Source organism: Natator depressus, chromosome 2 (assembly GCF_965152275.1).
Source record: "Natator depressus isolate rNatDep1 chromosome 2, rNatDep2.hap1, whole genome shotgun sequence".
Classification (NCBI taxonomy): domain Eukaryota; kingdom Metazoa; phylum Chordata; order Testudines; family Cheloniidae; genus Natator; species Natator depressus.
This window is the reverse complement of record NC_134235.1, coordinates 204,924,982-204,949,198: the sequence shown is the minus strand read 5'-3', so window position 1 is coordinate 204,949,198 and position 24,217 is coordinate 204,924,982. Positions and strand designations below refer to the sequence as shown.

Below are 24,217 nucleotides of genomic sequence, written 5' to 3'. Positions count from 1 at the left end.
CACACTCATTTACCAAAATAGGGAAAATATATTACTCTAGACATTTCCCCACCAACAGTGAGACCTTCTTTAGAGCCAGAGATAACCAACCAAGAAGCCACTTCCCAAGGGGAATAACAAGGCTGTATCAGGCACCACCACCATAAGGATCGCATCACAGCCTCAGAGATTTATGAATTTAATGATTCATAAGCAACATTCAGAGGCCAATTGTACAATGGCAATGACAAGAGCCCCAGAACACGTCCATCATGATGGCATTGGATTCATATCATCAACAATAAAAACATCATGCAAATAAACTGTTTTTCAGTTATGTATATCAGTTGTTTTTAAACAATATTTCTCTCCCAAAATACTGTAACACAAATCCTCAACATATATCCAGAGCCTGCAAAATATTATCTACCAAAATTATGCTTTTAACAGCTAAAGCTCACTCAGATAGTGCTTCTGCTTGATGCAATGGAGTTGTACCCCCTTTTACCAGGACTGAATTTGATCCATTGTTGTTGGTTATTACTGCTCTATATCTTAAAAGAAGCAGCATGACCATTTTATATCATATGTAAAAAAAATTCAGCTGACAGTCTACATTCCTAGTTACTGAGATATGATATGAAGTTACGATAATAATTTCATTATCGTAATTTGATATTAACCATCTTCCCACATCCCACTATAGGATAAAGAAACAAAGTCTGATATTTCTTCACTACTGCAACATTGTTAGACATGACATCACAAGAGAGCTTTCTGTAGTACTCTGCATTTTTCATATCCACAAAACATTTTCTATGGAGAAACAGGGAGTCTGTGTCATTTTGGATATGATGGACAAAAATAGCCCTCATTATATCCTAGCTTCTATTCTCAGTACTATTCAGAAAAAGAAGAACTAAGCCAAATAAATAAATAGAAGACACATCAATGACCTAGAAGAGGACTAAACAATATATGACATTGCAGAACGCTTGTCCCTCTCACCAACAGAAATTGATCTAATAAAAGAGATCACCTTGACACTCTAATATCCTGGGACCTACATGGCTACAACAACACTGCATTACAGATGGCATGAAATTATAAAGGCTGGTCATTAGTAAAGACAGAGAGAGACTGAATTGCAAGGGAGCTGAATAACCTGATAAGGAGCTTATGGTACCTAATAAAAGTTATTTATTAATGGGAATTTGGTAAAAACCAAAGACACCAAGATTATAAAGTAGTTCATATCCGATAAAATGGTAATTAAAATGGATCTAGGTGAGATTGTGAATACAGCATTCATAAAATGGGAAGCTTAAAGGATGGTAACACTTTCCGAAAACTACAACTAAACCACAGTAAACAGAGCAAGAGGATTTATTGAGAAAAACATAATGGAACTATAGAAGAACGATAAAACCAACAGTATCAAGGACTGAGAATAAAGCCATTGTCTGTGTTAATTGAGGACATATCCCCTGTAAATTGCACAGGTTTAATTTAAACTAGTTTTTAAACTGATTCAGTTAAACTGGCATAAACCCCTAAATGGACACTTACTTCCCTTAAGAGTGGCTTATTTCAGTTTAGCTTAAACCTGTTCCTAGTTGATTTGGCTATCTCGCTACTGGAAAGAAAAAAAAGGTGTGTTTTCATATAGAGATAGCTATCCTAGTGGAGACAAGACAGAGGTATTTTTTACTTGAGTGTAGCTAGTTGAGGTCAACCCTAGATCCCCTCCCCACCTGGGGCTGACCTCAACTAATTACACTGAGGTAAAATCTACGTGTGCATTCTCTCTGCTAGGATTTTACATTCAGAGAGGTTTCAGAGTAGCAGCTGTGTTGGTCTGTATCTGCAAAAAGAAAAGGAGTACTCGTGGCACCTTAGAGACTAACAAATTTATTTGAGCATAAGCTTTCGTGAGCTACAGCTCACTTCATCGTTCATTCAATGCTACCAGCATTCCCAGGTATCTTCGAGACACCACTGACTTCCTGAGGAAACTACAATCCATCGGTGATCTTCCTGAAAACACCATCCTGGCCACTATGGATGTAGAAGCCCTCTACAGCAACATTCCACACAAAGATGGACTACAAGACGTCAGGAATAATATTCCCGATAATGTCACGGCAAACCTGGTGGCTGAACTTTGTGACTTTGTCCTCACCCATAACTATTTCACTATTTGGGGACAATGTATACCTTCAAATCAGCGGTGCTGCGATGGGTACCCACATGGCCCCACAGTATGCCAACATTTTTATGGCTGACTTAGAACAACGCTTCCTCAGCTCTCGTCCCCTAATGCCCCTACTCTGCTTGTGCTGCATTGATGACATCTTCATCATCTGGACCCATGGAAAAGAAGCCCTTGAGGAATTCCACCATGGTTTCAACTATTTCCATCCCACCATCAACCTCAGCCTGGACCAGTCCACACAAGAGATCCATTTCCTGGACACTATGGTCACATAAACACCACCCTATACTGGAAACCTACTGACTACTATACCTACCTAACATGCCTCCAGCTTTCATCCAGACCACACCACACGATCCATTGTCTACAGCCAAGCTCTTTGATACATTTGCTCCAACCCCTCAGACAGAGACAAACACCTACAAGATCTCTATCAAGCATTCTTACAACTACAATACCCACCTGCTGAAGTGAAGAAACAGACTGACAGAGCCAGAAAAGTACCCAGAAGTCACCTACTACAGGACAGGCCTAACAAAGAAAATAACAGAATGCCACTAGCCGTCACCCTCAGCCCCCAACTAAAACCTCTCCAACACATCATCAAAGATCTACAACCTATGCTGAAGGACGACCCATCACTCTCACAGATCTTGGGAAACAGGCCAGTCCTTGCTTACAGACAGCCCCCCAACCTGAAGCAAATACTCACCAGCAACCACACACCACACAACAGAACCACTAACCCAGGAACCTATCCTTGCAACAAAGCCCGTTGCCAACTGTGTCCACATATCTATTCAGGGGACATCATCATAGGGCCTAATCACATCAGCCACACTATCAGAGGCTCATTCACCTGCACATCTACCAATGTGATATATGCCATCATGTGCCAGCAATGCCCCTCTGCCATGTACATTGGTCAAACTGGACAGTCTCTATGTAAAAGAATAAATGGACACAAATCAGAATAAATGAATAGAATGGACACAAGTCAAGAATAAATGGACACAAGTCAAGAATTATAACATTCAAAAACCAGTCAGAGAACACTTCAATCTCTTTGGTCACTCGATTACAGACCTATGATGAAGTGAGCTGTAGCTCACAAAAGCTTATGCTCAAATAAATTTGTTAGTCTCTAGTCTCTAAGGTGCCAAGTACTCCTTTTCTTTTTTACATTCAGTTAGATGTCTCAATGTGAAACATAATTTTTTGTAGTACAGACGTAGCTTTCAGACAAAGTGAAGTAAGCCTGCTTTTACATATGGAAGAATGCCCATCCATGTTACCTCTAAGCTGTGTGGCTATGCAGCAAGCTATCAAGGGCTATGCAGGCAGGGAGCGGCACCTCTCCCCCAGCCCTGGAGCTGCCGTGGCTGGGGAGAGGCACCTCTCTCCCAGCCCCGGAGCTGCAGCGGTGGGAGAGAGGTGCCTCTCTCCTGGCCCCAGAGCTGCAGCGGTTGGGGAGCAAGTCCTCTCCCCTGGCCCCAGCGCTGCCCTGGCCGGGAGAGGCGCTCTCCCCTGGCCCCGGGCTGCTGTGGCGAGAGAGGGCTGGGGTGAGTCCTCTCTCCCTGCCACAGCCCTGAGGCAGCCTGCACCCCAAACCCCTCATCCCCTGACACAGCCCAGAGCCCGCCCCCCCAGCCAGAGCCCTCCCCCTCCACACCGCAACCCTCTGCCCTAGCCGTGAGTCCTCTCCTACACCCCAAACCCCACATCCCCAGCCCCACCCGCCAGAGCCCTCAGCCCCCCCACTCCAACCCTCTGCCCCACCCTTAAGTCCCCTCCCACACTCTGAACCCCTCGGCCACACCCCCCGCAACACATCACCTCCATATTGGTGCACATAACAAAATTCGTTCCGCACACAGATGTAAAAAATTAGAGGGAACATTAATGCTCACACAAGCCTTTGTGTTTTAATCACACCTTTAACTAAACTGGTTCAAAGGAAGAGTGAGTTCTGATGTGCTGGGTGAGAGGCACAATACAGAACACGCAGCCCATAAGGATGCAGGAGAGATAAGGTGGCTTTAAGATTATCTAAGTTAGAACATCCTTCTTGGGATCACTGCATCATTGAGTACTGTGGCACTGCCACTGACACGTCTTTCTCACCCCAACCTCTCAGCCAGCATCCCCCCTACAGTAGGGTTTGTTAGGACGGTCCTCACAGAGCAGCCTTATAGCTGTCATCCACAGTACCAGCACCAGGAAAATCCTTCCCAAGCTGGACATGGAGTTTAGTATCCTCTTATGCCACTTTGGCCCTTTTAGCTGGCATAAAGGAGCCAGAGCAGAGATATGGATCTCATCTGTCAAATGTAGCTAGAAACAAAGGCTTAGATCATCCAACTGAGATATGCCTAGCTCAAGGCAGTGGGGCTAAAATGGTTTAAAGCTGGGGCCAATTTGGCCCCCAGAATAGGTTAGATCAGCCTTAGCGATGAAAGCACATTATATTACCATTGTTGATTTTTATAATGTTAGTCGGGGGGTGATGTTGTGAACACTATCAGCTAGTAAATGACAAATACTCTGGAAAACACTTGAACAAAATCTTAAGTGATTTATCCAGTTTAGTCAAATTCTAACCATTGAAGCTTGTTGAAAACTAGGGCATTTCTTTCAATATTTTCAGAAACGTTTGCCCTCAACGTTTTGAAATGAAAAATTTCATTCAAATTCCAAAATGAAAATAATTCCATGCAACTTTATTTGGTCAAAATGGGAAAATAAATTAGCAAAAAAATTATTTCAATTTTCTCCCTTTTTAGTATGTGGAAATTTAAATCACTTCTAATGAATAGGAATGTCTCCTTGGGATAAAAGGGGAATATATTGAACATGATTACATCATCCTGCCACAGTTTTCCAATGCATTCAGTTTATTAAAACTTATATAACTATTGGATATATGAATAAAATAAAATGGTGTCCACATTCTACATGATCCAGCTCCGTACTACTCAAATGGTTCAATAAAATTAAAGATATTTTAAATATGGAAAAATTGACAATAATTAAAAAACTCTTGAATGCATGCCCAAAATATAATTAGTATTATAATATTCTTAATAGTTTATTCATATCTGGTTGGTCTCTGTTCATGTAACTCATGAGGACACTGGCCTCCCTCTTTTTGTCTGTTAATTATATGAAGCATATTTGTGATTTTATATAGGAAGGTGCTAAAGTTTAATTGAAGGCTTTTCTCTTATAAGAAACTACAGGTGATAATCCAGCTGTACATATATCCATTTAGCTATAGGTTTAAAATTGCAAGGATAATTTTAAAAAATCACTTTTCTTTGTTGTAGCTTAAATTTGCGGTGCAATGTGCATATGTATCCTGCTTATCTTGTTTCATTGTAATGTCTTGTACAATAATTCCCTTTCCCAGAAAGAGCTGAAATAACAATAAGACATTTAAATGAACCCATCATCTCATTGTCTTGGCAGTAGATATAAAAGCAAACAAGAGAAGGAAATGGGAAATAAAGTCTCGCACTGCAGGATGATGCAAGGTTCATTGAATAGGAAGACTCCCATTAACCTCAGTGAGCTCTGGATCATGTTCTATGGAGCTGATTCTTCTACTTTTGAAGTCAGTGGCAAAACTCCCATTGACTTCAAAGGTAGAGGATTGAGCTCTATGTGAATAAAACTGGTGATATCACTAGACACAGACCGTATAGGTGCCATTTGATGGCAACTCAGCAAGCATATTCTGTAAGTGGAAAAGTTGCAAACAGTGTAATTAGGATGTAAAATAGACATAGGAATTATAGCCAGGTAGAAGGATTAGGAAAGTTAGGTGACCATTCCTTTAAAAAAGAAAAGGAGTTTAAGAAGAAATATTGACTGATACACATACACTTGTAAGAGGTGGATGCCCCAAAGGAAGTATGACTGCCTCAAAATCAAGACGGCACAAACAAACTGAAGTTTATAAAGCACTAAACACCTGGGGAATTTAGGAAAAATGCATTTTATATAGAAATGAATCTGTGTGTGGGCAGCCAAGGGAAGCTGCAACTCTGAATGCAGTGGATCCAGTGAAAATGCTCAAGAGTGAAATCACAGTGCTTAGAAGTGTCTGTGAATGCACATATTTTTATGCTTTTTATGTTCCTTTCGATTCGAGTAAGCTCTTTGGGGGAAGAGAGCTTGGCCTTTTGTAAAGTGCCACTGACATGTAAAGTGTTATATAAACTATACATAATAAAAAATCTAATTGTCTTCTCAATAAAAAATGCTTACTGTTCTGAGATGAACGTCTGTATTGCCCACATTTATATTGATTGCATTGTCCTTGTTTTTCTTTCATCTCAACATTCGCTCTCCCAACTTCTCTTTGTCACAAATTTTCAGAACTAACACTTTATATTTACAAAGCAATCCCAAGAAGAAGCTGAAAGGTTTCTCAAAGACAAGTGAAACTTGAAGTTGGATTATTTTTAACTGAGTTGTTTTTTTGGAAATGATGGGCTTACTTCCTATGGAAACTAGACAAATCACTATTCATACGCAATTCTCACAAAATGGGGCCTTTTGACAAACAATTCTTATGACTCAGTGAGTGATCTTATAGTCATTATGAATAAGCCAAAAATGATCAGAAAGTCAACACTGAATACTAGGGTATAAAGCAGATACCCAGATAGCAAATGTAAAAGAGTTATAACAACACTGCATCTTAGAGGCAGGCATTTAAGAAGTGTGTGAATTTCATAATCATGAAAAAGATTGACAGCCCTGGAGATTGCTATGCTGCTCAACCAATGTGCACAAATATTATCCTGAAATGACCATCTGCATAGGTGAGGAGATTAAATTATCTCCATTGCCCATCCCAATGTTAGCCTCTGCCAGGGGCACCAATTGTTATTATACTTTGACTATATGGATACCTATCACTAAGAACTAGACAGCAAGCATTAACTCATTTTGCCTGCTGATACAGATGTTATCAGCTTCTGTCAATACTGACCTGGATTGAATTTGAACCAGTTACCTAACGAATGGAGCTATGCCTATTTGCATCAGCTAAGGATCTGCCCATTGAATTTCATCTGCCATCATACTGCCTGGTCGCTTAGTTTTCTCAGGTCTCTCTAGCATTCTTCATAGATGCATGATGTTTAATTGTAACCATCAGGCCAAGTCTACCTTAAAAATTGTTGCTGGCATAGCTAGATCGGACAGGGGTTGTGAAGAGGTGTGAGCCTTGACCTGTGCTGGGCAAAGCGCTACTGTAAATACAACTGTACTGCCAAAACTTGCTCCCACTGTGGACCTAGCCTCCGTGACAAGTGGTTCAAGAGCAAAAATGACTGTAACACGATTACCACTTGATCAGCCTGGCACTAGAAAGCACTTTGTAGCCTGAGAGTCTACAAAAGGGTATCTATCATCCCTTACACACTCTCCTCCTCTGATTTTGTGACAACTTTGATTTGAGAGGCACTCCATTACAAAACTCAGTCTCTTTAAATTGCCCAGTGTTCCATGAGAGTAGTTGTCTCTATGGCCTTTTTTCATCTACAGTAGCCTACAAAACAGGATTGGCTTAGGGGAAACATAGAACTTGTCCAGAAGAGTGAATGACAAAAATTCTCCTCTTGAGTTAGCAGGCAAATCTGGAAAACCACCGTTCAAACTTTAAGATGACCAAGGACTTCTCTCCCAAACTAAAGGCTTCTCTCATAACACCACCATCCAGACATAGACAAGCAAGGGAATCCAAACAGTTTGCATATGCGGCTGGTTGAAATGCTCAGAGAGGAAATTTCTGACTGTCTTTCACTAGGCCTGTGGTTTTAAAATGATGAGAATGTGCTAAAAGGGGAGAAAAATGTTTACTCCCCTGCACTTTTTGTGCAAAAATCCCAAATGCCTCTGCAGTTCCCCTAAGAGCTGGCAAATAATCAACAAGTAAATTGCAATGCAGCAAAATGACTTCTCTTAATGAAAAGGAATCCTTTGGTGTACATTTTCAAATGAAGAAATCCCTCTGGCTATGAACTGTGCTAAGACAGGACAGTAAAGGACCTGTTTACTTCAGCTGTGTCACAAGGCACCTTGGTTTAATGCTGCCTCATTCAATAGCACCCAACAGAGCCAATGGAGATTTATTTGGAAATACTTGGGAGTAGAAATTCTCCCAGTTCTTGAAGCTCGGTATTCTTTTATGGAGGCAGTTTCTGGCTGAGGTTATCATATTTAGCTTCCATGGATCCTCAGAAGACTGAGGAAGAGAATCAGCTCTGGGCACCAACAGGACCTGCAACTTCAGGGACTATAAGCACAAAGGCTCCTCAATAGAAAGAAGTTTGTCTTGTTGAGGGTGCAAGGACCCCTAATTCAATATTCACAGGAGTCCTGTATAAATGCTGCGGAAACTGAGAATATAAACCAAAACTATGTCAGTGAAATTGGCTTCAATTCTCTCTCAAGAGACGGTCAGCCATGTATATGCCATTTGTTCATTCTTTATTCTGATCCCAATTTTCATGGGCTACAAATGATGGAGGCACTCTTCCACACTCTGAACAGATTTCTCTACAGAAGCACAAAACTACATGCTTAGTAGCATTCCTACTTTTATTAAAAGTATTATAGTATCCTATAGTAATAAGCACATCCCAAACTGTAGTGGTTTGGATGATTACTGTAGAATATTGGAGATTTTTTTAAAAACAGAATGTAAATAAAGTAGAGTGGAATATATAGCAGCTCTAGCAGTAGTTTTTCAAATCTTTATTCAATCACTTCTTTTCTGTACAGAAATGGCAATTATTTATCCATTTATTTTACTCATTAGCAGACACCCTTCTTTTGCTGACATTAGCATTGTTTTCTGTCTCCACCCTTGTTTGAGCTTCTTCTAAGCATGCATCTGACAGCTGACATGCTCTGACTCCTACACCTCAGCATTCTTTAGAATTTTCCGATGGTATTACCATTTCCTCTGAGGGTAGCAACCTTGGGAGTAACCCACACTTCCCCTCATCCTTATGAAAAAAACATTTGTATTCAGAGAGTTACCTTTGTGAACATCAGTAGTTAAAAAGGGCAGGGGGGACTAGGGTATGGTTTTTAAAAGCTCTTAGTATTGGCCTACCTCTGCAGCCATTTAAATTAATGGTAGAACTCCCATTGATTGCACCAGAGTTGAGTAAGGCCAACAATGAGTACTTTTGAAAATCCCACCCTTACGGAGTTTTTATCATATAAACATGTAGGTGTTCTGTTCTACTGTACGGATAACAGATGGCCTCCATTTCACCTGATATGGTCCCTTGAAATATGTGTTAACTATTTACCCTAAACAATATTTTCCACCCTGCATTTAGCCGTGACACACTGAGCCACGACTACACTAGACCTACATCGGTATAACTATGTCACTCAGGAGTGTGAAAAATCCACCCCCCTGAGCGACATAGTTATACCAACTTAATTCCCATGTAAACAGCTACGTCGATGGGAGAAGCTCTCCGCCTCTCGGGGAGGTGTATTAACTATGCTGACATGAGAAGTTCTCCCATCAGCCTAGCAGCATCTTCACTAAAGCACTGCAGTGGCGCAGCTGCACGTCTGTAGCATGGTACATGAAGACAAGCCCTAAGTTTCCCAGACCTAAAACTTGTCTCTCTCACCAAGAGAAGTTGGTCCAATAACAGATACTAGCTCACCCATCTTGTCTCTCTTCAATATCCTGGGACCGACACGGTTACAACACCACTGCAAACACTGATCATGTTACACAAAATTAATCTGCAAAACTCCTTGCCATAAGATAGTAATGAAGAAAAATGCTTAAAATAATTCTAAAAAAAATTAGATTTTTATATGAATAATAAGAATACCTTCAATTTCACTAGGTAGGACAAAAAATATATCTTAGGGATCTCAAATTCCAGGCTTCAGATCAACCACTTATTGTCTGTGATTAGTAAAAAACTTTCCTCTTAGGCATAACTGTCCATGCCTGTGGCTGTGTGTTTTATGCCTTCCTCTGAATTGGCCAGTCTCAGAGAGAGAATACCAGACTGAATACCATCTGGCCACCGGCCTGATCTGGTTCTAATGTTCTGATACATTAGATTAGATTATATAATGTCAGTGTTACATTTATATATATGCATTGATCATATGAAATTAATGCTATGAATTAAGGGGGTATCGGAGGGCTTTGTGTCACAGAAGGTCATTGCTCTGGCTTCTCAACTAGAGTTCAGATGGCTCCAGTCAGATTTATGGTCAAGTAAAAATGGGTTTGGTGGTCTCTGAACTTTGCCACAAGGGGGTTGTTGACCACATTTCCACACTGCAGCAAATTATGTACAATTACTACAATGCATTTTCCTATAAATTGCCAGTATGACATTAAATATTGTAGCACTTTTTGTAAGAACAGCTGAATGTGTTTTGAAGAAAAGAGAAGCATTGTCCGTCCTTAACACTCACTTCTCCCATGATACATATAGAAAGTAAATTAATATTTTATTAGGGCTGTCAAGCAATTAAAAAAATTAATCGCGATTCGTCTCACGATGAATCGCACTGCTAAACAATAATAGAATACCATTCATTTAAATATTTTTAGATATTTTCTACATTTTCAAATATATTGATTTAAATTACAACACAGAATACAAAGTGTACAGTGCTCACTTTATATTATCGTTTTTATTACAAATATTTGCACTGTAAGAAACAAGAGTATTTTTCAATTCACCTCATACAAGTACTGTAGTGCAATATCTTTATCATGAAAGTTGAACTTAAAAATGTAGAATTATGTACAAAAAAATAACTACACTCAAAAATAAAACAATGTAAAACTTTAGAACTTACAAGTCCATTCAGTTCTACTTCTTGTTCAGCCAATCGCTCAAACAAGTTTCCAGGAGATAATGCTGCCTGCTTCGTGTTTACAATGTCACCTGAAAGTAAGAACAGGTGTTTGCATGGCACTGTTGTAGCTGGTATCACAAGATATTTATGTGCCAGATGCACTGAAGATTCATATGTCCCTCCATGCTTCAACCTCCATTCCAGAAGACACATGTCCATGCCGATGATGGGTTCTGCTAGATAATGGTCCAAAGCAGTGCAAACCGACGCACATTCATTTTCATTATCTGAGTCAGATGCCACCAGCAGAAGGTTGATTTTCTTTTTTGGCGGTTTGGGTTCTGAAGTTTCCGCATCGGAGTGTTGCTCTTTTAACTCTTCTGAAAGCATGTTCCACAACTCCTGCCTCTCAGATTTTGGAAGGCACTTCAGATTCTTAAACCTTGGGTCGAGTGCTTTAGAAATCTCACAGTGGTACCTTCTATCAAATATGCAGTAAAAGTGTTCTTAACATGAACAACATGTGCAAGGTCATCATCCGAGACTGCTATAACATGAAATATATGGCAGAATTCAGGTAAAACAGCAGGAGACATGCAATTCTCCCCCAAGGAGTTCAGTCACAAATTTAATTAATGCATTCTTTTTTAACGAGCATCATCAGCATGAAAGCATGTCCTCTAGAATGGTGGCTGAAGCATGAAGGGGTATATGAATGTTTAGCATATCTGGAAAGTAAATACATTGTAATACTGGCTATAAAAGTGCCATGCAAATGCCTGTTCTCACTTTTAGGTGACATTGTAAATAATAAGCTGGCAGCATTATCTCCCGTAAATGTAAACAAACTTGTTTGTCTTAACAATTGGCTGAACAAGAATTAGGACTGAGTGGACTTGTAGGCTCTAAAGATTAACATTGTTTTGTTTTTGAGTGCAGTTATGTAAAAAAATAATCTACATTTGTAAGTTGCACTTTCATAATGAAAAGATTGCACTACAGTACTTGTATGAGGTGAATTGAAAAATATTATTTCTTTTATCATTTTTACTAGTGCAAATATTTGTAATAAAAAATAATATAAAGTGAGCACTGTACACTTGGTATTCTATTCTGTAATAGAAATCAATATATTTGAAAATGTAGAAAAGCATCCAAAGATATTTAATAAATTTCAATTGGTATTCTACTATCTTTAGTGAAGGAAACGTGTTTTTATGGTCTTCTCCACATGAAAAAACTGTACCAATTTCAACAAATCTCTTTAGAAACTGATTTAGCTAAAATCACTTTATTATAAGGCACTCTTAAACCCAAATAAGAGTATCCACACACTAGGCTCAACCAACTTAAATCAATTTCTCAAGCCATTTAGTTAAACCAGCAAAATTTTCTCATTTATACCAGGCCTAAATGTACTTTGACATGCCTACCACACTACTGGATTCTGTGAAAATAATTAACAGTAACTGATACTCACTGCTATCCATCATCTACCATCTAATTTGTCCTTTTGAGAATTACAGTCTTTTTTTATTTGTATATTTTTATGAGTTGTATTTTTTTCTGAATGGTCTACCAATTATTTAGGGAATTAAATTATGCTTCCTTTCCCTTAAAAGAATGACTGCTTCTGCTGCACATGACATAATAATTATTAAATGTCTGTTCTGTCCCAAGAATGTATTTGCTTCTTGGGATAGCTGCACCCTTGATTTAATGCCAAGTAAGAAGGGGTGAAATGAGTATCCAGAGCAAGTGATGGAAGCCTGCTGCTTGAGTCATTTACTGTAGTCCAGAACACATTGCAGGGGCGTTTCTGTCTTATTACTATTTTTCCATCCTTAATTCATTATTATAATGAGCTCAGTTTCCTGAAGTGTTTCACAATAGTATCATATACCTCCCCTTCATTAGAAGCCCAATAACAGTTTTCATTACAACAAAAGACAAAAAAGTTTTTTTCTAATACTGGATTTTCCCAGTGACCAGTGGCAATGAATATAAATATGCCCAAGATCAGGGATTCCTGCATCTCATTCTGCTTTCCAGCCCTCTGGCCAGCAACTATTTTGAAAGAGCAAAGGGGGGAAAAAAGAGAAGGAAATGAATTATCTTCGGGGATGTAAGTAACACAGATGCTCAGCAGCAGAGTGAGCTAGTCTCTCCCACTGTCTTTTTGACAGTGTGTGTAACTTAATTGGCAGGATTTCACTCCACTCCCTTGTCTATTTCCTCTTCTCAGACTCTCTCTTGGCAGCGGCAGCCCTGACATTGCTCCTCGGGACCACAGCTGTCCCCCTTCCAGATTCCTCCGGGGAAGAGGAACTTGTTGATGATCCCTCGGACTCGCTTGCCAGAAGCCCCTTGCTGCCTGATTGTGAATCCCTGGCATGGCTGCTGCACAGCAAAGCGGCCAAGCTGAAGGACGAGGTGGGTAATACACGGAGGCAGCTGGGACTGGGATCCCAACCTGAGTTAGTCAGTTCTTTGCTGCACTTGGCAGGTTTTAACAGCAAAGGGGACTATCTGGTGTTTTATGCCTCTCCTTCCCTCCAGCTGTTTTATCTGGGATATTGTTGTCATTTGTCTTGAGCTTGGCCATGGAACTGGCCACCTCTCTGTCTGATTGGGCTGCAGGGTGGCTTATGCTGGTTTCCCATGGGCAAGGCCTAAGAGAGCATGGAAGTGAATTCCTTTTAGTCCTGAAAAGCTCGTGGGCCACGAAGATATTTGTCAAAAGTGGAGTGAGTGTAGGCAGGCACAATGCACAGCCACCCAGAGCATTTTTATTTACAGGACATGCAGTCTCCTGACCTTCTACAGGAGCAAATATTTGAGACATACATCTTAGAAAACATACCAATCTGCATTAGTGTAACCATGCTGTGTATCAGACAGACTAGTGCAAATTGTTTCTGATGGGAGATTATGAAAAGCATAGAAAATGTAACAGTGATTTCTAATTAGTTAGGACAACATATTTGACTATTCTGCTAAATAATTTTAAAAGCTGATTAAAAAAACATTTTTGTGGAGATTTCAGTAATGCACAAGGCCTTTCTACTGACATAGTTATACAGTGCCTTTTGCCTGGGAAATGGTAATGTGATAAAGGTGTAATAAAATCTCTGTGTCTACTCCCAGATGTGTGAGAAGTTTACTGTGTGTGACAACAGTATGGAGATGCTTGCCCAAAACAATCTGAACCTCCCAAAGATCACAGAGGAAGATGGATGTCTACTCTCTGGATTCAATGAGGCAAGGAATCAATAACTTTTATAATAAATTAATAACCCCATACATAGGGCCTTATCCGAAGCTCACTGAAGCACTGTATAAACATTAGCTAGTTAACTGATACATAGAAACAATATTTTCATCAAATAATGTTTTCTGCAATAAGTAATTTCCTTACCCTTCTCTCATTTTAGGAAAAATGCTTGAGAGGAATCGCCAGTGGACTTTTTACATTTCAGACATACCTGGAATATGTACGAGAAACATTTATTAGTGAAAAGCAAAAAGTGGAATCCATATGTTATGGTACAAAGCATCTGGCAAATACTGTGAGGCAGATGGTGAGTTATTTTTATGTTTACCCATACATAATTGTTTTGACTTTGATTTGAAAAGGAGTCAGAAATATTATGCTCTGAAAAATACGTAGACACTGATAGTGATCCCATTGGTTACAATGGAAGCAGGCTGGCTCCACAAATCCATGCTCTCAATATTTATCAGAAAGGATATCAATGGTAAATTACAGATTTTACAAATATTTTCTGACAATTAGATTGTTCTTTCTACAGCTTATTGTTATCTCTAATTTGCACACCAGCTCTAGCAAGTAAATGTGCCACATTATTTTGCAAATGACACAAAAAAGTAGATGCTGGATTGGTGACAAAGAGAAATCTGCTTTCTGTTAATTTTTTCCTAGTAGTTGTAGAATTAGGACTCAATCATGCAGTCTCTTCACGCCCAAAACTCCCACTGAAGTAAAAAACAAATACTCTTAAAGTGACCCAGAGAAAGACTAGAGAATACCTTTAACAAACAATATAAATATTTAAAATCTCATAAAAGCAAGCTTTCATGCAGGATCGTATGGTATGATTAAAAATTTTCAGTTTAAAATCAAATGTACAAGTTATAGAATTACTGATAAACACAACCTATAGGTTAATGACTTGGCTGAATAACAAGTGCTACCTACAGAGAAACACTTGCTTTTTGCATCACATTTGATAACGCCGTAACATTTTACAAAAGCCTGAATATTTGTGGACTCAGAAAATTAAATGCTATTCAGTTCTAATAGCTGTTCTGGATGTTTTGCAATACCTTGAAAGGACACATTAGCTGTGCTTGTATGTCTTGCAATACTTTGAAATGTAACTCTTTAAAATTCACTCCATTCCTGCAATTCTTACTTGCACTAATAGCTCTTCATGTGAATAGATTCTTTGTAGTCAGTGGAGCTACCGGGTGAATAAGAACCACTTAAGTGAGTGAGGGTTGCAGGATCAAGAATTATGGAAACTATAGGCCATTATTTCCTACAAGCTATTTTTCAATGCCTTGAAAAGCCATTTGTATATATAAAATAAATGTTGTATAGTATTTATTTTCATCGTTTTTAGATGAATGGCAGCTGAACTTTTTCCACACAGTGATAACCTAGAATAATAATCCTGTTATGGAAAGATACTGGACCATTGATTTCACCTGTATATCTTGAAAACCTTGATTTATGGCAATTGTTTGTGTTGCTCTATAGCTGGATGAACTCAGTGAGACTTTAGCCTTCATGAAAGTGAGAAACTGATTGAACTGGCTGGAACTAAACATAATGCCAAACAAAAAGCTCACAAGTAAAACCTGTGCCTGTGGGAAGGATGAGAGATCCTGGGGAGTAGAAATAGAGTCTGCCTTCCCAATTAGGAAGTGGGGCCTGGACCACCCATATAGCCAAACTGCCCTAGCTGCTACTGAGTATGGGGATGACTTTGGGACATAGCCTATTGCTCACCTGTTGTTAGTTTGTGGTCAAGTAGATCCATAGAACCATTGCCAGGTCAGATTCCGAAAAAGATTCCCTAGCACAAGTAGTACAGGCTACAAATGAAACTCAAGTACCACAGATTACAGTGGGGATAAATAAGGTAAATAAGGTTATATAGCCCCATCAGACTATCTGCTGACCCAGTAGTACAGCAAAGAAAAGCATGTGCTTTCTTGTGAGCATCTTTTACATTTTTCACACGCATAAAGGCAGATCCTGTCCATCAAGAGCATTTTATAGTATTGTAACCAATGTATTTTTATTTTCTTTTTCATAGGTGAAAAATCCTGATGCAGTGATCATGCCAGACCCAGCTACCCAGAGCACACTTTTTGCAAAACTGAAGTCAAATAAAAAATGGATAGAGAAAATCAGCACCCATCTCATCCTCCGAGACTTTACTTCATTCATGGAGAAAACTGTGAGGGCTGTTCGATATCTGAAAAACACCAGGAATCTCAGTGTTTGAATGTTTTAATTCAGGCACATTTCTTCATCACAAAATCTGTCATGTGGCAGATGACGGTGTTGTTCTATTTTAAGAACCAGAAGTAATCAGAATAGTTTATATTTTATTAAGATTTCCTTTCACAAGTGTATTTATTGTTTTTTAAAATATTTATTTTTTAAAAAATATTGCCTATTTATTTTTCCAGGATTTAGAGATAATTTAAACAGAGCCTAGTTTATTTCAATATTTACTTCCACTACCAGTATTTATTACCACTATTTACAATACAAACTGATTTCACTTAATATTCAAGAAAAAAAATTCACTTGAGACGGTTGTATGTAGTATGAAAAGACAGACTAATTTATGCTTTGAAAATGTGAGAGAGAGTATTTAACTTCTATTTATATTTAAAGAAAAATAAAAGCAGATTAAAAAACAACTAGCTTGTATGTATTTAAATAAAAGTATGGAATTCTGATATATCCAAACTTCACCCCTAGAATTATTTATATTCTACACTGCCTTCATTCAGCAGCCATTCTGGAAGATTATTATTTTTTGGGTAACTAGATCAAAGTTTCTAAAAACAGCTATATAAAGAGTCAAATTATTAAAAAGAATGATAAAAATCAGCCTAACAAGAGTAAACTCTAATTCAGTGGTTCTCAACCTGCGGTCCACGGGCCACGTGCAGCCCAATAAGCACACACCTATAGCCCATGTGACATCCTCAGGGCCACACAGATAGTGTATATATTGTGTAGATGTGGCCAGCATAACACATAGAGAGCTGCATATGTGGCCCACAAAGGTAATTAGGTTGAGAACCACTACTGTAATCCCACATTGTTAGACTAAAGCTGAAAACCATTAACAAAAACACCTATGGCAACTTGCCTCAAATGATCCACATGCAGATATTAGAAAAATATATCCCACTGCCAGCAAACAATCTACATCAGCACATTTAAAGGAAACAGGAGTCTTGACCCTTGCCCTAATGGAGGACAAACACAGTCCAGGGTAACAGATCTGATGGATAAAGTTCTTTTCTGGAGTCTACATAAAACATTCTAATGAGCACTTCCAAAGCTATACTTAAAACCTATTGGGGCCAGGGGAAGAAGGGACAGATGGAAATTTCTTGTGTCTTCAAGGTAAGGGACTGCCTCTTCCCATGTTCTTATATTATCTAACACAAAGCATCTTATAATTTTATTTATTTTGTAAGTAATATAAAAAATTTTCACTGTGTAAAATGCTCAGATACCATAGTTGCATCCGATGAAGTGAGCTGTAGCTCACGAAAGCTCATGCTCAAATAAATTGGTTAGTCTCTAAGGTGCCACAAGTACGCCTTTTCTTTTTGCGAATACAGACTAACACGGCTGTTACTCTGAAACCACCCATAGTAACACCCTTAATCTAAAACCTACAGGCTGATTATTAGATTTATAGCAGTCATTCAAAAGAATTTATTGAACTTCAGCAAAGTCCCTTTCAACAGACCAAATATTTTACAGGAGAAAGTATCTGGATTTTTTCCATGCACAGTGTTCATCTGTAATGAGTTGATCAATAATCTTTTTATTTTTATTGATTTGACATGGTAGATGAGAAAAAAAGTCAGGGAAACATGATTTACCATATCATTCTTAATTCTACTTGATTGTTCCCAGATAATGCCATATACAGAGCCCAATCCTGCTCCCATTAAAGTCAGTGCCAAAATTCCCACTGGGTTCAAGCAAGTCCACATTTGATTGCTAAAGGGATCTATACCACTGAAAAAATATTTAACAAAGCCTCTATATGCTGTACCATATATAAAAAGGGATCCATTTGATGTACGAATATTTTATTTGCCATTTGTACTTCCCAGTGTAAAGCAGGTAATTTGGAGAGGGAATGTGAGAGACTTTCCTTCCAGGTTCAGCTTTACATGCAATTTCAAGGTGACCAGCAATGAGCCTGGAACAGATGTCCCATGTTTTCTTTCCTGCCTGAAGCCAGAAGGGACTTCCTGTGCATAAAGTGCAATTTTGTGACTGTACTGGAAGAAAAGATTCTTGGACTGGAAGGTCAAGTGGAAGCGCTACGGAGAATCAGAGAAGCTGAGGAGTTCCTAGACAGCCAGGTTTGAGTAACACCAGTACCCCAGGTTCAAGGACAGCCACCAAAAGTCAGAGAGAGAGAGAGGAAGTCAGAGAAGAGGCTTGACAGTGTATAACCACCAGAGGCAAGAGGTCACAGCAGCATTCTGCATGACAGGAAACAGACAAGGATGAGCGGGCTGTGGCCACCAGAGAAAAGAGGGCCAAGAGGAATTCCAGAGCTAGAAGTTTCCAATCAATGCCAGGTCCTCAGTATGGAAACTGTGGAAGATCTCTCTCAAAATCCAACTGGCCCGAGAGACTGGAGGGATATTTGGGTCTCTCCTGTGGATGGCAGCTCAGCCCAAACTAAAAAAATCAAGCAGGCAGAAAAAGAGATCTTCAACTGCCCCAGGAAAACAGATGATCCTTGTTGGGCATTTAGTACTCAGAAGAATCAAAAGCACATTCTGCAAAGACAGGCAGACAACAGGACAGTGTTCCGTCTTTCTGGAGCCATCAATCTTGACTGGATAGGCTTCTGAAGTCAATGGGCAAGGATCCATTGGGGAGAGAGTTTATAGTGGTGCTAATGCTGCGCTGTCATGGGATATCTCACAGATAAGAGAGAACTTCAGGGAACTCAGAAGCATGCTAAAGAAGAATATCCAAGCGATCTTCTCAGAGATCCTTCCTGTTCCATAAGCAAAGGAACACAGAAATTTCTGAAAGTGAACTGCTGGCTAGGTAAGTGGCAGAACGTGGAGGGTTTGGGTTTTGTATAACATTGGTCCATCTTCTATGAGGAGAGGGAGCTGTACAGTTTGGATGGCATCCATCTCACTGAAGGAGAACCGACCTCTTCAGGCTGGCTAGTATAGTCAGGAGGGATAACAACAAAAGGGAAGAGTAAAAAGAAGAAAAACATGAGCACTCATTTAGCACAAAATCGAGATGTTAAGAGAACAAAATTAATCAAAGGACGAGAAAAGAAGAAATTCTTTAATTGCCTATACATCAATGCTAGGGAACCTGGTTAACAATCAAGAGGAGTTGGCATTGCTCATTTATGAGCACATATTTGATCCAGTTGATTTTACTGCAACCTGATGGGATGATTCACATAGTTGGACTATTAAAATCAATTGTTATAACCTAGTTATAAAGGATCAATTGGGTAAAATGTCAAAAAATGGCATTACCTGTTTCTGAGTAGCTGACAACTCAGAAGAAAATGATTTTGAATGCTTACAGATCAATGCCCTAACAGAAAGCACAAGATGGGGTATTAGTTACAGACCACCAAATAACATATAACAAATGGAAGAAAGGGGAAGTCAATAGTAATTAATATAAAACTGAAGCTAGGAATTCTATAAAATTGGTAAGAGAAGCAAAGGGATACACAGAGATATCTATCACCAGCAGAGTTAAGGACAATAAGGAATTTTTTAAACTTACATTATGAACAAAGAATCCTAACAACAGTACTGGTCAATTCTACCATTTGCATCTTGGAATGATCAATAATAATAATGCAGAAATGGTAGAAGTGTTCAATAAATATTTCTGTTCTGTATTGGGGAAAAATATGATGTAGTCGTATCATATGAAAATGTTCTTTCCATTCCACTAGCATCTCATAAGGATGTTAAAGAGCAGCTACTAAAATTAGACATTTATAAATCAGCAGGTTCAGATAACTTGTATCCAAGAGTTTTAAAACAGCTGGCTGAGAAGCATGAATTGTTAATGTTCATGAACAACATTGTTAATATTGATTTTCAATAAGTCTTGGAACAGTGGAGAAAGAAAGCTAATGTTGTACCAATATTTTAAAAGTATAGACGGGATGAGTTTGGTAATCCTAGGCCTGTCAGTCTGACATCAATCCTGGGCAAAATATCGGAGCAGCTGATATGGGTCTTAATCAAAAATTAAAGGAGAGTAATATAATTAATGCCAATCAATATGGGTTTATGGAAAATAGATCCTTTCAAACTAACTTGATTTTTTATGAGATTACAAGTTTGGTCAATAAAGGTAATAGCATTGACATAATATACTTAGACTTCTTGTAAGACATTTGACTTGGTACTGAATGACATTTTGATTAAAAAGCTAGAATGATATAAAATTAACACAGCACACATTAAATGAATTGAAAGTTAATTAACTGAGAAGTCTCAAAATGTCATTGTAAATGGGAAATCATCTTTGAGAGGGTGTTTCGATTGGGGTTCTGGGATTAGTTCTTGGCCCTACACTATTTTGACATTTTTATCAATGAACTGGAAGAAAACATAAAATCAATTATAAAGTTTGCAGATGACACAAAAATTCAGACTGGTAAATAATGAAGAAAACAGGTCACCCATACAGAGAAATCTGGATTGCTTGGTAAACAAGGCACAAATAAACAATATGTATTTTAATAAACAGTTACCAAGATTTTGGTGTCATAGTGGATAATCAGCTGGACATGAACTCCCAGTACAATGCTGTGGCCAGCAGGGCTAATTCAATCCTTGGATGTATAACAAGGAATCTCAAATCTCTACATTTGGCACTGGTGTAACCACGGCTGAACACTGTCCAGTATTGGTGTCTACAATTCAAAAAGGATGTTGATAAATAGAATAAGGTTCAGAGAACCACGAGAATGAATAAAGAATTTGAAAAGATGCTTTACAGCACAGGTTTTCAAACTTTTTAGGCTGTGTACCCCTTTCCAAATAATGTAGTCTTACTGCATACTCCAATCTGAGATAGGGTCATAATATACCTATGATTAGATTGCCAAGTCTTACTAAATAAAGTGAGTTGTTCACCACTGCAGGATTTTTCTTGCGTACCCCCTGACAAGAGCTCACATAGCCCTAGGGGTACGTGTATTCCAGTTTGAAAACCACTGCCTTATAGTGACAGAGTCAAGGAGCTCAGTCTATTTAGTTTAACAAAGAGAAGGTTAAGGGGTGACTTGATCACAAAGTGCCTACAGGGGGGAAAAATATTTGATAATGGACTCTTCAGTCTATCAAAGAAAGGTATAACGTGATCCAATGACTGGAAGTTGAAGCTAGACTGGCAACGTTTAATTCAAGATTGGAGATTTTCTAAAAGATGTGAGTAAGGCTGCATGTTTGTTGAGGAAGGGACATGTCACCACTTCCGGGGAGCCACAAGGAGCCAGCCAGCCCCGCCCAACCACGACTACCCCTCCGAGCACCTGTGGCTCCCCCTCCAGCATCCCCCCAGGCTGCCCCAAGATTTAGTAAGGGGTATATAGTACAAGTCATGGACAGGTCACAAGCCATGAATTTTTGTTTTCTGCTGGTGACCTGTCCATGACTTTTATTAAAAATACCGTTGACTAAAACATAGCCTTAGATATGAGGAATCATTTGAGGGAAGTTCCATTGACTATGTTATACAGGAAGTCAGACTAGATGATCACAGTTGTCCCTTCTGGCCTTGGAATCTTATGGCATAGGAGGAAGAGCATGTACTTTCTGTAAAGACTGCAACCAAGTACAGTGGGCTAAGCGTGATCCTGTTTGGGAATCGTCTTTAATAAACCAACTCTCAGAACAGGAATTTGAATTGAACTAGGAGTCTGGACTTTATTTGACCTCGCTGGCTGGTGTATTTGAACGCGGCTTTTAACTCAAAAAAGCCCTTTTGAACAGTTAATTTCATGCCCAAAAGAAAGTACATGTCCTTGTTCTTCTAACCAATGACCTTCTCTTGCTCTGCATATCCATCTCCCAAATGGAAAATACTAAATTAACGTACGTAGAACCTAGAAATAATGTATGCAAGCTCATACTTTACGAATTTAAGCACTGGCCACTGCACAGCACAAAAGTGAGGGCAAGGGCTCTTAGAAATGTATTAAACAAGTCACTTGTAAAAATTAATATCAGTCATGCAACTTATCAGGATGTGGTCTTTAATCCAGGGGGGGGAGGGGGGGAGGGAATTATTTCCAACTTTTTTTGGTAGATAGAAGCATAGGGTTAGTTCCAACTTTCCAAAAGGGTATTTCCAAAACCACTTAAAGCATGTTTATATAACCTATTCTACATTTTAAGAATTTTTAGTCACAAGGAATGTGTAATAGTGTTTTAACTACAATACTGCATTAGAAATACTGTATTTTCCACTGAATGCATCCGATGAAGTGAGCTGTAGCTCACGAAAGCTTATGCTCAAATAAATTTGTTAGTCTCTACGGTGCCACAAGTACTCCTTTTATGTTTTGTGCACTCATCCAGACCACTGTTTTTACATAAAAGATATCCATGTAAGACATATAATTTTGTACGTTATACATTTCCACAAAGGTACTCTTCTTATTTTAATATAGACTAAGAGCTTGTACTTGCTGTGACCAAATTTTTACTTAAACATGGATTTTAAACAGTTTTAGTTTACAACATTTTAAATTTAAACACTATTGGCTGTAAAGCTAGTAAGGCTTTTTCTGACGAGAGTTGGAGAAGACAAAAAAACATACTTTGTTTAATAGTGAAGTGCAAGTACACTTCATATCTTTAATTTCATTGGGGGTTTGCAAATAATGGAGAAATTCAAGGAATATCTGATTGACTGGCAAAAAATTGTTAAATAATTCCTAGATTCATTTTTCTAAAAGAGCAATTATTATTTTGTATTTTTAAACTTTCATGGGCCAAATGTTCTGCATATCTATTCACAGTAATGGCAAACAACACACATAGACTAAGGTAGATTAAATAAGGTCTCATGGTTGGTATGATTAAGAAGCAGTCTTTAGAAAGTTACTTTCTGCAAAGCAGATATGAAAAGTGTTTTTATGTTCTAGCTCAGACTTTAATCCAGATGTATACTGTTCAGCTAAACTGTGGAAACTGTTTCTTAATTTTCACGACATTACATTCACTAACTTCAAATTCAGACATTATGTTACTGCTATAATTCTAGCAAACATATCCAATATACTTGTATGGTCTTCTAAGAAACCTTAGAGAAGACAGCAGTTACAGGTGCTTTAACAACATCCAGCCAACACAGCTTTGAGGAAACTAAGAGCTATCAACAGAAGGCTCATTGACATCCTACTCTCAAAGTCTGAGGACAATTCTGACACATAGGGCAGGTCTACACTACAGCCGGGATTGACGCTCTGAGATCAATCCACTGGTTGTCAATTTAGCTGGTCTAGTGAAGACCCACCAAATCAACAGCTGATCGCCCTCCAGTCGACCCCTGTACTCTACCCCCAACGAGAAGAGTAAGGTAAATTGATGGGAGATTTTCTCCCGTCGACTGCACCCGGTAACTCAACCTAAGGTCGACTCCAGCTACGTTATTCACATAGCTGGAGTTGTGTAGCATAGGTCAACTTACTGACGTAGTGCAGACATAGCCTTAGATTACAAAAGTAAGGTAATTATAGCTTTACACTTCATAATACTCAAAGGACTACTCTTAAGTGATGGAAGATAGCGCAGCCTGTGCTTGGAAGGTCACAATAAGCAAGAATTAAGTAGAAG

At 38.8% G+C, this 24,217-nt stretch overlaps 1 protein-coding gene and 1 long non-coding RNA gene across 2 annotated transcripts; one reads left to right on the top strand and one right to left on the bottom strand.

The window, feature by feature from the left end:
* The first annotated feature begins 13,171 nt into the window (after nt 1-13,171).
* IL6 (interleukin 6) lies at nt 13,172-16,602 on the top strand. Its single transcript, XM_074943339.1, has 5 exons — nt 13,172-13,190; nt 13,311-13,498; nt 14,213-14,326; nt 14,500-14,646; nt 16,411-16,602. The coding sequence occupies exons 1-5, from the start codon at nt 13,172-13,174 to the stop codon at nt 16,600-16,602; spliced, it is 660 nt and encodes a 219-aa protein (XP_074799440.1).
* A 2,220-nt stretch (nt 16,603-18,822) lies between these two features.
* On the bottom strand, nt 18,823-21,426 carry LOC141981707 (uncharacterized). Its single transcript, XR_012637888.1, has 3 exons — nt 21,127-21,426; nt 19,883-19,943; nt 18,823-19,552 (listed from the first exon to the last, which is right to left on the bottom strand). It is a non-coding gene; the product is annotated as an uncharacterized LOC141981707 (long non-coding RNA).
* Between the last annotated feature and the right edge of the window lie 2,791 nt (nt 21,427-24,217).

Coding starts and splice junctions, on each gene's coding strand:
- IL6 (XM_074943339.1), top strand. Junction 13,499..14,212: donor CGGCCAAGCTGAAGGACGAG/GTGGGTAATACA, acceptor GTCTACTCCCAG/ATGTGTGAGAAGTTTACTGT. Junction 14,327..14,499: donor TACTCTCTGGATTCAATGAG/GCAAGGAATCAA, acceptor CTCTCATTTTAG/GAAAAATGCTTGAGAGGAAT.